Below are 15350 nucleotides of genomic sequence, written 5' to 3' on the forward strand. Positions count from 1 at the left end.
CAAGCTCTTCTTCCCTTTACTCAATGAATGTTACTGTGAGCTAAACATGGAAACAGAGAATATTGTGTGCTGAATAAATTGTGATGTTTTGTCTTGTGAAATGACAATGTGTGTATGTGTACAGAATCATTCAAGCCCAGGTGAGATTTGCTCAGTGTCATGTGAAGCGTGTTGAGCTGGAAGAGAACGTTCTCCCACGTACCACATTGTTAAGCACTGCCAATTATTACCAAACCTACATTATTCATGAGTCTGTCTATTATTCATAACACATTTATGCATTATTCATAGAGTGTAAAACATCTCTGTTAATGAGCATATTGTTCTGCGGGTTATTTATAGAAATGGACATATGGAGTGAAAAGATTAAAAGGGTTATTGTGTTTATAGGGAGGATGTATTTAACAAACATGGCACAGGGGGGTTTATGTAATTTCGTAAAAGTCTCCCTGATGAAAACAGAGATAAAGAGATAAATACGGGATGGGTAGAGGGGTACAGCTGTCTCTGACCCAGCTGCCCGACAGACAGAAATGCTCTTTGGGATTTGGAGATACTGAACATCATCGCAGTATTATGGCTTCATAAAGGTATATAGTGTTTGTTACATAACTCTTATCAAACACTTCCCATAATCCTATAAACCGAAACTATTACTGACACAGAGAAAGACATGATTTGTAAATTTTACAGCATAGTATAATACTGAAAGAGACAACTTATGAGTAGATTTAATAATAATAATAATTAGTTAACAATTTGATTATTATACAGTATAATATTATTTTAGTTAATGTTTTATAATACCAGGGATATATTACACTCACGGCCACTTTATTAGGTACACCTGTCCAACTGCACAACACGTCGAACCTTGAGGCAGATAGGCTACAGCAGCAGAAGACCACACCGGGTGAAAGTCCTGTCAGCTAAGAACAGGAAACTAAAGCTACATTAGTACCAACTAAGTATCGTGTCAATGCCACAGCCTACCCGAGGATTGTTGCTGACCATGTCCATCCCTTTATGATCACAGTGTACCCATCTTCTGATGGCTACTTTCAGCAGGATAATGCTTCATAAAGCGCGAATCATCTCAGACTGGTTTCTTGAACATAATAACGAGTTCACTGTACTCAAATGGCCTCCACAGTCATCAGATATCAATCCAATAGAGCAAATTTGGGATGTGGTGTAACGAGATTTGCATCATGGATGTGCAGCCGACATATCTGCTGCAACTGCGTGATGCTATCATGTCAATATGGACCAAAATCTTTGACGAATATTTTCAGTGCCTTGTTAAATCAATGCCATGAAGGATTAAGGCAGTTCTGAAGACAAAAACGGGTCTAACCTGGTACTAGAAAGGTGTACTTAATAAAGTGGCCAGTGAGCATATATTATATTATATTATATTATATTATATTATATTATATTATATTATATTATATTATATATAAAATTCTATTATATTATTAATAAAAAATAATAATTTTCAAACCTCTAAAATGCAATTTAAAAAAAATCTGCAGGTTTAAAGATTGAAGAAATGCATAATTCAATGCTTAATTCAGATAATAACATTAATAATGAGGTTACATTTAAAGGTTTAAAGGCAACAGTTATATAGCACAGTAAATATTTATTTTTTAAATATATTCTATTATTTCATAGGTTTATACTAGAGAATTTTATATGAGGCATTTTACTAGCAGGAGCAGGTTTTTATAAAAAAAATATGATAGAAATAATAATTAGATATACATATAAACATTATATAAGCACATTTTGTGTTCATTAATAATTTGAATCAGGTGCACAGCACAAGCATGGGTCAAAATGTAATCAAAAGTGTGGAAAAACTGGGTCAAGCTTCAGAGCTGTAACACAACGCTTTGTTTTAGTTCACCTCCACTTTTATTCAGGAGCCTGTTATTTTCACGTCTGGCCAAATTTCCTCTGAACTGCGAGCCAATGAGCCGTGTGAGAGGCGAGTTTTACACACACCACAGGCTTTGGCGGGAAGAACAGAGGTTTTGCGTGTTGTGTTCAGCCGAGTTCAGCCGGGGGTCGAGAGTGAATGACTGCAGCGCCTGAACAAAACTCCTCACGCAGAGCAGAGAACAGTAGCACTCATGCCGAGATGATGACCTTTTGTCACATGTCAGAAGAACACACGCACGCATGTTTACCTGCCCATTGGTGAACTCCTTTAAAGCTATTCTTAATTAATGCTGAAGTATGTTATTGTTTAAAGTCAATGAATCTACCAGGTTTGCTTTACAGAAAAATGTTGTGTGTTTAAACAATTCAATCAGCCCAACAACAGTTCATCCAATAGCATACAATTGGGGCGGGGCTTAACTGATCAGCCAGTCAACAGCAAAAAGGATGTATTTGAAAAATTTAACTTAAAAACAGTGTGTATTGGTGCTATTCCCTTTCGAATGACACACTTTAATTCAAATTACTACAAAATAATTATAAACTATCATTTAGCTGAGTCAGTTTTCTGACAGCAGTTGAACCATTCTGCTTGTTTAGTCATGACATATGAAATACTGTTTCCGGGTCCAAGCCACTACTCGGTTCAATTGAGAAAATATTCATCTATGACCACTTTTTGATCATATCACACATTAAAGTCAATTTTATATAAAATCATGCTGTACACAACATCAGCATTGCAGACACCAATATTTTAGCAATTTATAAGAATGCATCACTTTCTGGCCATTGGATATTAGGCATGGATATATATATTGTGTTGTGATTTTTCAAAAGTGTTACATCTCTTAGTAAACGTTTATTATTACCAGTTGTTGAGTCTCTCCATACAGTTTGAAACAGCACTTGAACATCACACTTGACAAGTGAATAGTGTGGGTTAGGAGTGTGATTGAAAAATTAGTCAGCCAATACTAGAAAAAAACTTATATTTATTGTTTTTGGACCTTTTCATGTTTATGCAAGCACTATTTAAACAAAACAAGTTTCTTGACCACAAAATTACAATGACTACCTGATTTTTGAACATTTGTATACTTAATGCACACACATTACCCTGAAGCGAGCTGTGAGTAAATGATTGAGTGAGTACATGACCAGTGAATAACTGAAAGGCAGCAGTAATAGAGCATGCTTTGTGTCATGTGTCTGGATTACATTTTCAATTCAGCTATTATAGATGTATAAACAGGGCCAAAAAAAATGAAATCTTCATAGAAGATCATTTCACCCAAATCCTGTCATAACTTGCTTCATTGTGGAACAAAAATAATTAATGTTAAAAATCATATTCACTTATTTTAATTATATTTATAATAGCAGTATAATAGCAATAGCAATATAATAGCTAAAGTTTTTCTCTTTTTTTCACAGTATTAAGAGCATATTTCAGATTTTACGTGATATGAGTATGATATGAGCTCCATGGGTCTGCTGTCCTTTCAATGAGTGAAATCTAGTGGTGATGGTTTGAAACCCTGCAAAGGATTCCTATAGGCTTTAATAGTAATACAGAAAAGAAATATATATATATATATATATATATATATATATATATATATATATATATATATATATATATATATATATATATATATATATATATATATATATATATATATATATATATATGCTGGTTGTTCAAAAAATGAGCTGAATCACACAATTTTTTAGTTTTTTGGGAGGACTACTAAATTGTTTTATGTTTAATCCACTTAAATTTGCAAAAACAATTAGGTTAACTTAATCGATTTGTGTTGGGACAACAAGAAGGAATTGTGTGGAACCCAGCAGTTTTAAGTAATTTTTGTAAAAAAAATTATAAAAGTAAAAAAGTAATTTCACTGCAATATGCCACTTTAATAAGAAAATATCTTGTAAACTACAAGTAAACAAATGCAATATACACTACATAAATTCTGGGTTCCACATAATTTCTTTATGTTGTCCAAACACAAATCAATCAAGTTAACTTTTTAAGAACATTTTTTACTAACTTTAAATGAATTGAACATAAAACAATTAAGTTGTCCTAAAAAAAAAATGTTGTTTCAACTCATTTTAAATAAGTAATTTGGACAAGCAGCAAAATATTTTTTTAGTGTAATACAAATAGTAATAAAATAATATTGTAATGACCTAGTCCACAGCGCTGATAGCCAGGTGCATTATGGGAAACTGGCTTAGAGTTGATTATATGTGTTTTACTAGCTATATAGATAGGCTGCTTTGTTATTAATGTTATGGTTGTTTATGTTTGATTGGGTTCTATGTTTTAAACTTAATATTTCCTAGTTTAATAAAATATTGGCCATCACCATCAATAATAGAAGTGTTAAAAGTAAGCCCTCCGATGGTATGGTCTTGTAAGGGCTGTTCATGTTCTGAGCTCAGAATAAAAAAAAAGTTAACTGACAGTGCTGCCTCCCACTTGCTTATTCTGTCAGATTGCTGACAACAGAAACACTCAGTGGTGTGGTGTGTATGGGACATGAGTGTTCTCCTCGCTAACATGCTGTTAAGCGTAAAGTTATAAGTAGGGCCAGACAGAATCTGCTGACATTTTTAGCTATTTCTGCACAGATTTTTGTTAAAAATCTGGGAATTTATACGGAATTATTTTGGGAGTATCATAACTAAAACTTAAATTTATGAAATAAAAAATAATACCTTTTTACTTTTTAGTGTTTACAATACAAATCCAATTAGATCCACATTATTTGGTAAAAAAGCCTTTCGTATAATATCTCTATTAAAAGACAGAAAATAATACTTTACGAACTTTATTGTAAATAAACTATATGAATATTTTCATATTAGTCAATATTATTACTGAAATTCATTTAAAAAAACTGAATAAATATAAATTTACAAACATTTACACAAGTAAATAAACTGAATCAATGATCAGCTAAAAATCTGCTGAAATCTGCAGAATTCTGCGCACGCAGATTCCGTGTGGGCCTAGTTATAAGCCATACACGCTAGCACCCTGCTAGCCGTTTAGATTCTTTAAACAGTTCACTTAGGTTTATTAGCTCCAATTGCCCATATACAGCAATTATTACAATATAATACCAAATAATATAACCCAAGCTTCTGTTAAAAAGCAAAAACATAAGGAAAACCAAATTGTCAAGCACAAGCACGGAACAGAAACTCAGAGATACAGATCACAGCATAACAAGTATATGGTGACTGAGCATCAGAGCCACAGTACTCATTTACATCAGGCTGACCCTGCAGAAACAAACAATCCCAGCACTGCTGTAAACAACAGCACATGAAACACTATCTGCAGTGAAACACAGCTTTAAACACAGCCTGTGTGTGTCTAACACTGAACAAACTGATACAGTATTACACATTCTGTCCAATCAGATTCAAAACACACGTCCAACTGAACACAATTCAAACACACACATACAGTAAAGTACAGTACAAGCATGCTTGCATCCCCCTTTGGGAATAAAGATGCAAAACCATCTGTTTAATATTTAGCCCTATCCAGCTTATTAGTGCAGCCATGTCTCTAAAAAAGAACAATGTAGAGCCTCACATGACATCAGGAAATCATGCTCAACTAATGATCCAGAACCTGCGATGTCTGTTAACATGGTTAAGCTTCATGAAACAGCATCAGCTGACTTCAAAACAACTCGTTCGTCTGAAAAATGGAAACAGGCATAAGATGACGCCTTAAGGATATTAAAACACAGAGAGGATACAGATAAGATACAGACAACCTCATATTGAATAAGACTGAAAGGAACATGCAGTGTTTCTCTCTCTCTCACTCATATTGCACATTCCCCACAAATGACCTCATGCAGAGGATCTATCAAACACGATAAGATTTCAGGGTGTGCAGCTCATAGTTATGTATTGTGATGAACAGTAAATCTTAACTACGAAGATGTCATACTGTAGGTGTTGTGCTGTTGACATTGTACTTCAACCGATTTAAAATAATATGGTGTATCCATGTATAATACCATAGTGAACACCTTGGCACCATAGTATATTTTACCATATACAGCGTAAAAAACAGTAAAAAAAATATAAAAATGAGTAAACCCTTTGTAACGTTTAACTTTGTAACTGTTAAGTTGACTTATATTTTACAATTATAAACATTTCTTCTTCAGATTAAGTTAAGCCAACCAATCACTTTAAAAAGCAGCAGGTTTACTCACTTTTTTAGGTAAAGTCAACTAATCGTTTTTTACAGTGTAGTACCATGTTTTGTCCATTTGTACCCTGGCAGTACCAGGATGTTGCCTAAAATGGCAAGGAGTACCGTGTACATGCAATGGCACCAAAAAATACCATACTGCCACAGTATTTTACATATATTACTATGGTTGTATCGAGGAACTTACTGTATCTGACTTGTCAGTTTCAGAGTATTCTTAAAAATACCACTGAGTAAAAACAGTATAACATGAATTTAGCACCTTAGAACAGGGATATTATGACATGGTGTGATTTAAATTTTTTACTATGATATTATTACAGTAAGTTTTTGCAATAGAAAGAAAACTAAACACCATGAAACGTGGTACTTAAAATGCAGTACTAATGGTGCCATGTCCAATGAATATTGAAGCACTGTGTCCATCACTTCCATACTGTACACATACTTTACTATTTGAGTACCAATTGTCAGAAATGAATAGATCTTCAGACAAAAATGTCAACAAAAATTACATTACAAATTACAAATGTAAAAAAATCAGGGTTCATACGGTCTTGGAAAACCTGGAAAATCTGCCAAGGCATTTTCCAGGCCTGGAAAAGTTTTGGAAAACAGAAAAGCCCACAAAGTTTTGGAAAAGTCATGGAAAACAGATATCTGTATACTTGAAAATAGGTTAGTTGTCTTGACTTCTATTCTATCCTTGGCCAATCACATACGCTCACAATATTAGTGCGGGGTAAGCATTATCTAAATAAATTTTACATAGATATAAATTAAAACTAAATAGATTGTTGCATGTTTTACAATATGTGAAAAATCATAGAAAAGTCATGAAATTTTAGTAGATAAAATGTGTATGAACCCTAAAAATTATAAATCAGGACACGTCATACCTAAACGTTTGTTGTTCTGTATTTTTAGAATTTTTTTTTTTTTTTTTTGTATAATAAGCTTTACATTATATCCCTAATTTGAGTTCAACTTGTTTAAAGAAAGGTAAGGTCATTTTATTTGTGTGTACTGTTTGCTCTAGAGAAAAAAAAAAAGTGTTTCATTTCTGAATATTTGAAAACTAATTTGAATAAACGTTTAAGTTAATATCTTTTCAGTTTCTTTTTATTAACTAACACTCACTGCATTTCAGCAGTAAGAAGCTCTGATACAGATTAGTGAGCTGAAGCCTGACTACAAAATTAAATCACAAATCAAATCGCAGTACAATATGTCAAAAAATAAATAAATAAATAAAAAATAAATAAATAAATAAATAAATCGCAATTAGATATCTTTCTTAAATCGCACAGCCCTAAATGACAGTGCCACAAAATTTAGGGAGCTACTTTACAAACATTTTAAACAGAATTACTAAAGTATTACAATGTGATCTTTTTACAGTAGCGTGTTACTGTCAGGTTTTTTTATAATAAAAAAATATTCACAAGCATGTTAATGCTATGATACAAACATTCTGCTACATGCAAATGAGATATTTCAATAATTGTTTATTTTGTTGAATTCTACTATATTCCTGTACGCAGAGATTTGTACTCTTCTGCAGTGTTGAGTCTGCTCTCGCTGGTCCAACACATCACAGAAGAATTGAGCCTTTCTTTGGCACAAACACTGGAAATATTTCAGGCATGTAAAAGCCAGGTGAACCCCAGCTCCAGGACGCTCTGAACAATGAAAGTGCAGAGCTTTAATCAAATAAAATCACTTCATAAGAGCTATCCCGTAGAGCTCAAAGACTATACTCCACCTAAACATGCATCCTATTACAAAACCTGAACACACCCCATCTCAGCTGAAGAAAAATATAATGAAAAAGAATTATGAAACAGACAAATTAGGCTGCAGATCCTTATTTTTTGAATAAACGAAGCAGTACTTGAGTCAATAATTAATTAAAATACAAGAGAAAGTATTTACGTTTGGCGTCCTTCACAGTTTTCAGGGCAGCCTGAAGCCTTTCCAGCATGTTGTCCTGATAAAGTTTCTAAATCCAGCTTCAAATCCACAGAATTTCTGACACTAAGGCTTTAAATCTGCATTTATTTTTTTACAAAAGGAGCAAAAATCAGGAGTGTTCAGGTGTTTTTTTCCCTTCAGAGCAGAGAAATTGAAGCTGCTTGCGCTGACAAAACTGATCTGAGGAAAAGAGAGGGGCGAAAGAGGGTAAAAAAGTGCAGAGAGTGTGTGTGAGAGAGAGAGAGAGAGAGAGAGAGAAAGAGAGAGAGAGAGAGAGAGAGAAATCACTGGAGGGAGGGTGAGAGAGTGCATATGAGGAAAATAAGAGCGATTTAATACTACACTGAATCCTTTCCCAAAAATATTCACATATCTATACTTATCACTATATACTATAACAACACATGCAATGTGTATGCATTACCATATAAAAGTTTAAATTCATTTTCAAGAAAAGAGGAATTAAAGGTGATTGTAATACTTTAAAATGCTTTTTTTATACTAATCATTAAAGAATCTCAATAATTGTATTTTATTTTCAATTTAAACAAAAGGTATAAGAAGAATTGTGTTTTAAACATTGACAACACTGTAAAAAATACTGCATTCCACACAAATCGATTAAGTTAACATAATTGTTTACAAATTTATATGGATTAAAGATAAAACAACCAAGTTGTACCCCAAAAAAAACTAAAATTGTGTTGATTCAATTTATTTTAAATAAGTAGTTTGAAAAAGTAGCAAAAAAATGTTTTGAGTGAATAAGAAGAATACTGGGATGAATCGCCACAAATATAAATTACATTTTGAAATATATTCATTCATTTTCCTTCGGCTTAGTCCCTTTATTTATCAGGGGTCGCCACAGCGGAAGAAACCGTCAATATCCAGCGGATGACTCCAAATGAAATATCTATACACAATTGCGTTCACACTCATACACGACGGCCATATTAGCTTCTTCAGTTTACCTATACCGCATGTCTTTGGACTGTGGGGGAAACCGGAGCACACGGAGGAAACCCACGCAAAAACAGGGAGAACATGCAAACTCCGCACAGAAACGCCAACTGACCCAACCGTGGCTCAAACCAGTGGTCTTCTTGCTTTGAGGCGACCGTACCGTCCATTTTGAAATATATAAAAATATATAATTTTGCTTTATATTGTAATAATATCTCATAGCATTATTAGTGTATTTAGTAATTGGAAAAAATAAATGCAGCCTTGGTGAGGGTTGGATACATTTAATATTTTTCTGTAAACAAGTTAAATGTCATTTATTTTTAAGGATATACATGATTGACTGAACTGGTAATCTTTAATAAATTATATGCAACAACAAAAAATTAACACAAGGTACTGTTAGTACACTAAAGACCTGGATGGGCCCGGTGACAACAAAATCATTTTTGGATTACAGGGTAACACTTTACAACAAGGTCTATTAGTTAAAATGAGTTATTGCATTAACTACAAAGAGCAATGCATTTGTTGTAGTATTTATACATTCACACAAATAAACAATAGTTAGTAAATATAAATATTGTCAATGTTTTTATAAATCCTTTCTTCTTTTCATTTCTTTTCAATCAAACTTTTCATGGGCTGCTTGGTGGCGCAGTTGGTAGCATGTTTGCCTCACAGCAAGAAGGTTGCTGGTTTGAGCCTCGCCTGGGTCAGTTGCCGTATCTGTGTGGAGTTTGCATGTTCTCCCCGTGTTCAGATGGGTTTTCTCCAGGTGCTCCGGTTTCCCCCACAGTCCAAAGTCATGGGCTATAGGTGAATTGGGTAGGGTAAATTCTCCATCGTGTATGTGTGGGAATGAGTGCCTATGGATGTTTCAGAGTGATGAGTTACAGCTGCGTAAAACATTTGCTGAATAATTTTGCGGATCATTCCGTTGTGGCGACCCCAGATTAATAAAGGTTCTAAGCCGAAAATTCATTTTTGTTATCCAAGTTCCAATATTTTATTTAATTCGTTATTCATAGCATTATTTCATTTATTTTCATATGAACCTATTTTAAAGTATAAATGTGATATGTAATAAAATTTTAATAATGTTATAATTTAAAGTATTATTATATTTGTGTTAATAAAGTGTGTAATCAGATATTAAATATTTATCACAGATATTTTTTTCAAAATTGTTAAGAAACATGTAAAACAGGCAAATCTCACTGGTTCCTGGACATCTTTGTAAATGAATGTGGATCTGAAAACATAAGATGTTTTCAACAATACTCTAAACTCTGCTATACAATACACCCTCAAAAGACAATGACCAAGTACTGAACTACTACAAAACACAACATATAAAAGGACAAAGAATAAGAAAAAAGAGAATGAAAACAGGAAAAACTGCAATCAGGAAACGGTTCCATTTGTCGTTTCACAGTTACAAGCACAGCTGCACACAAACCATGACCTCACTCCGATTTTACTTCATCCTGCATTTACAAACCCTTCCCCTCAACGCTCAGAGCAGTGAGCTACAAAATCATGCATATTAGTAATTAATAAAAACCAACTATAAACGTCTTCTTACAAATCACAGCGTACACATCAGCCAAGCTTCAAATCATCTGAAAGAAATCATAATTAGTCTGCTAATTAGAAATGTTCTATGAACATGCTTATTGCATAATGACATGACTCAGTCAGACAACATGCTCAGAGGATAAATTGCCCCCTTTTCCTCCCAACAAATCACCTGGCCATGAAAATGTGGAACAAGAATTGTTCATTCTCTTTATAGAGAAAGAAGCTATATTTACAGAGTTTTGATGTTTATATTTATATGATGTACTGTGAATAATAATACAAAACTACTGTATTAGTTCATACATGTATTAATGGTGTCATTATTTTGGCTGAAGATTACACAACACAAGGTCACACGTTTAGGCCAGAACATAAATAGATTACTCACTATGATTCAGCTTAATCCCTGATTTATCAGGGGTCACGAAAAACAGAATGAACCACCAATTAGTCTGGCATATGTTTCTACCCACCACCTCGGAAACACCCATACACTCTCTCATTTACTTACAATCATACACTATGGCCAATTTAGTTTACTCATTTCACCTCTAAGGCATGTCTTTGGACTGTGGGGGAAACCAGAGCACCAAAAGGAAACCCACGTGAACTCAGGGAGAACAGGCAAACTCCACACAGAAATGCTTCCTGGTCCAACCTGGACTCAAACTAGCAACCTTCTTGCTCTGAAGCGATTGTACTAACCACCGAGCATTTCAAAGCATTTTACAAAGGACAGCTTCCAGAATTTTTCCCTGTTTAGTGCTGGATTCAGCCAAAACCTTTGAGTATTTAAATTTTTGTTAAAATTTATTTCCTTCATGTATAGTTTCTAGGCGCAAGGATGTAAACAACGAGAAACACTGTTTGCCACACTGTTAACAATTTACAAATGAATTCATATTTATTAAATTAATATCTAAGAGATGAAAACACCAACAATCTTCACTAGTGATTGCAATGTCTCTCTACATGGTCGCTTTTCCTGCGTTCAACACTTGAAATTAACTTGAGTTTGCAAAAGATATGTGAACCTTTCGTATTACTTACACATGCTAACCCAAATAGAAATGAAAGACATTTGTCAAATATTATTTTACATTTGAGGCATGGCGAAACTGTCAACACTAGATGCCGAATTGCTAGTAAGAGGTATGACGTTTCCTAGTGAGGTGGATCCAATCCGCAAATCAAAACACATTAGGTTAGCTGACCAATCAGAGGCCATTGGCGGCGGGCCTTTGGAGGAACCAGGAAATATCATAGTCGTATTCATGCTAGCTGAGTACCAGTATAAAATTATGGCAAGATATGTGAAAAAAATAACGTGATTTTGTACAAATGAAGCACGAGCACACAATGTTTAGCAGACCATAAACACAATCAAGCTTTAAAAAAAACACTCTGGACCACCTTTTCAATACCTGGCCTCTTTTATACTCACAACCCCAAAACCCAGTCAATTCGGGTCACGTCACCAACATAACCTTCACATTTTTACTTGCCCTGTCCCCAAGTGGTATTCAAACCAGCTTTTGGGTATGGAACACAGGCCTACTAAAAAGGATGCTAAAGAGCATTTCTTTTTGTATGAGCTACTAAAGCACCTCATGAGGCCATGAGAGTGAATTACATGGATAGTTTTTTAAATATCAAATGCAGTGGTCATTAAAAGAAAATGTCTGGAATGATTTGAATGTAATAGTCTATCAATAAGAACCAGATGGCTTAGCACTTGTTACTACATGTACAACAGAGAAAATGGTACCCATGCATTTTTTTAATGTAAGCGCAGATTAGTAGCAAAGTGGTTTTGACAAGACTACTTACTTCCATTCACTACATCCTGGGATGCAATGACAAACCCGAATCCTTCTCCTGGTCTTCGTCTCAACTCCACATCCATGGCTCTGGAAGAGATTGCTGCCCTTGTGTCCACATGGCTTTTAGATACTGCGCCAGGGTTAGAGACAGCAGTTCGGCTCCACTGAGCAGGTCCGTCCTCCACTCCTAACCAGTCCCGAGGCTCTAGGGTCAGGGTAACGGGCACTGAGTCCAGGAAGCTGGTGCTTTGGACCAGGTTGGGAAGGTCACCACAGGGCGAGGAGGGAGAGAGGGTGCTCTGGCTGGGCACAGCACCATCAGAGGAGGGCGAGGTCAGATCAGGAGTGCCCAGTGAAGGAGGGGGTCTCTTATAGGCATTCGGGGAGCCTGGGGAGCAAAGAGGACCTGAGAGAGAACATGACAATGATGAGTGAAGGGTGTTATATTCTGTGTAATGGTAGAAATATGAACACAGTGTCGATGACCCTCACCTCCTCTGTAAACCAGTAAGACCACCTCCCCCTGTTTGGTATGTTCTTGCAGCACCCGCTGCACCTGTTCATATGAAAAAGATCATATGCAGTGATTCAGATAAGAAAAAAAGTTTCAGAACACTGTAGAGTTACTGAATTACCTGTGCAAAGCTGAGGCTCTGCACATCAGCCCCGTTGATTTTAATAATGGCATCCCCTGGCTGTAAGGAGTGGCACTGTCGCCTGTCCCAGACTCTCTTCACCACTGCCAACTGACCTCCCTGCCCCCCAGCCGTCACACTGAAACCCATTCCCCCTCCCTCGCTCCTGCCCAAGGCCACAGGTACCAGCTCACCCCCTCCCCCACAGCCTACCCCACCTGGGGCTCCTGGGGACCCTAGGCCACCCGGGAGAGGCCGCGGGGGGTTGTTGGCTGGACACCCGTTGAAACCACAGGGTGGGTGCTCGGTTGGGGGTGCGACGGCAAGAGATGTTTGGGGCATGGGAGGCCGCTGGATGCTGGGTGCTCCTGGTGGTGGAGCAGTAGGACCCACCTCAGGCTGGGGTAGTGGGAGCGCAGTAGAAGAGAAATCACTCTCGGAAGACTTGGAACTGTGATTGGTGTGAGAAGGGGCTGGAAGAGAGTTGTTGTTGTAGCTTCTGATAAGGGAAGCTCTGTGTAGAGGATGGAAATAAATGCATGTGTACACAGGGTGGCATCAATAATAATAAGAAAAAAATAAGTAAACTGGTTTGATATTTCAGATGAACTGACTGTCAAATTTTTGTTACCTGCGTGTGACAACAGAGCTGACCTCTGTATCGCTATGACTGGAGCTCATTCGCTCTGAAGGGGCGGGGCCGTTTGATAAAGGCACCGCCCCCAGCCCTATAATCCCTCCAACTCCATTTCCATTGGCCATTGAGTAGGAAGGCTGGGGTGCAGTGTTCCCATTGGCATCCAAGGCCTCTTTCTGCATGCGGGGGTAGAAGTTGTTGTGGAGTGACATGGAGCGGTTGAGGTTCACAAAGGCAGGTTGCTGTCCATCAGGATGCTGGACCTGGGATTGAGCAGAACCAGGGGCTGCAGGGTTGGTGTTGGGTGTGTCAGAAGGGGAGGCGAGACTGGTTTTGGGGCAGCCATCAGGGTTGTAGAGCATGGGGTAACCTCGACGAAGAACAACATCCACACTGTGACCCATGGGGACGGATTTCAGCATTTCTACTACTTCTTTATGAGACAAACCCAGCACACATGAGTCGTTGATGTACACCAGGATATCCGCTGAAAGAGAGAGAGATTTCTGTCATTTATTTTTATGCATAAGGGAAATCAAATTGTAAACAATCCGATTTTTTTTTGAGTGCAAAGAGTACAAGAGGAATTAAAGTGTAGAGATGTAAAGATTTAGATCTAAAGCATAACATTTAAATAGTTCAGTCTACAATGCAAACCGACTCCCAGTTAACAAAACTAATGTTATGTGTAACATGCTAGCATAGCCATGAAGTTATGAAAACACTATTTTTAAACGTTCTGTCCTAATTCAAGACTTCCAGATTTTAAAATTGCTTTAAAAATGTTTTGGGTCATGCAAAGGTTAAGAGACCATTCCGATTGATTATTCCAAACACATTATGGAAACTGATGTACTGAAGCTAAGCAGGGCTGCGCCCGGTCAGTACCTGGATGGGAGACCACATGGGAAAGCTAGGTTGCTGACAGGAGTGATGTTAGTGAGGCCAGCAGGGGGTGTTCAACCTGCAGTCTGTGTGTGTCCTAACGCCCCAGTGTATTGATGGGGACTCTATACTGCTCAGTGAGTGCCGTCTTTCAGAGGAGACAAAAGTGGTTGTTACATTAATATAGTCTCTATATAAACTGTTTGCGGTCGTTAAAAATCCCAAAATGTCCTTCGAAAAACAGATGGTCGTTTAACCCCGCCATCCTGGACAAATTTGCCCATTGGTCTCTGTCCATCATGGCCTTCTAACCATCCCATATCATAGTTGGCTTCAGCACTCTGTCTCCTCTCCACCAATCAGCTGGTGTGTGGTGTGCGGTCTGGAGCAATATGGCTGCCGTTGAGTCATCCAGGTGGATGCTACACACTGGTGGTGGATGAGGAGATTCATGTAAAGTACTTTGATAAGCGCTAAATAAATGTAAGGAATTATTATTATTATTATTATTATTATTGTTATTAGATGTACAAGTAATATTTTTGTGCTAAAATTTACAGAATAGAATGAAAGACATCCCGCTGTCAACAAGAACACTGATCATTAACAATTCTGGAATTTGTTTTAATTTTAAGAGAACC

General features: G+C 36.5%; 1 protein-coding gene across 3 annotated transcripts in view; it reads right to left on the reverse strand.

Annotated features, from left to right (window-relative positions):
- The window catches only part of magixa (MAGI family member, X-linked a), an 81445-nt gene that overhangs the window by 15404 nt on the left and 50691 nt on the right, over positions 1–15350 (reverse strand). For all 3 annotated transcript variants that reach the window (XM_073910323.1, XM_021478425.2, XM_021478426.3), the window contains exons 9-12: positions 13819–14311; positions 13188–13701; positions 13045–13108; positions 12560–12958 (exon numbers count right to left, since the gene is read on the reverse strand). In XM_073910323.1, coding sequence (XP_073766424.1) covers positions 12560–12958; positions 13045–13108; positions 13188–13701; positions 13819–14311 — 1470 coding nt within the window. The remainder of the gene's footprint in view (positions 1–12559; positions 12959–13044; positions 13109–13187; positions 13702–13818; positions 14312–15350) is intronic.

This window comes from Danio rerio, chromosome 8, assembly GCF_049306965.1.
Source record: "Danio rerio strain Tuebingen ecotype United States chromosome 8, GRCz12tu, whole genome shotgun sequence".
NCBI classification, from domain to species: domain Eukaryota; kingdom Metazoa; phylum Chordata; class Actinopteri; order Cypriniformes; family Danionidae; genus Danio; species Danio rerio.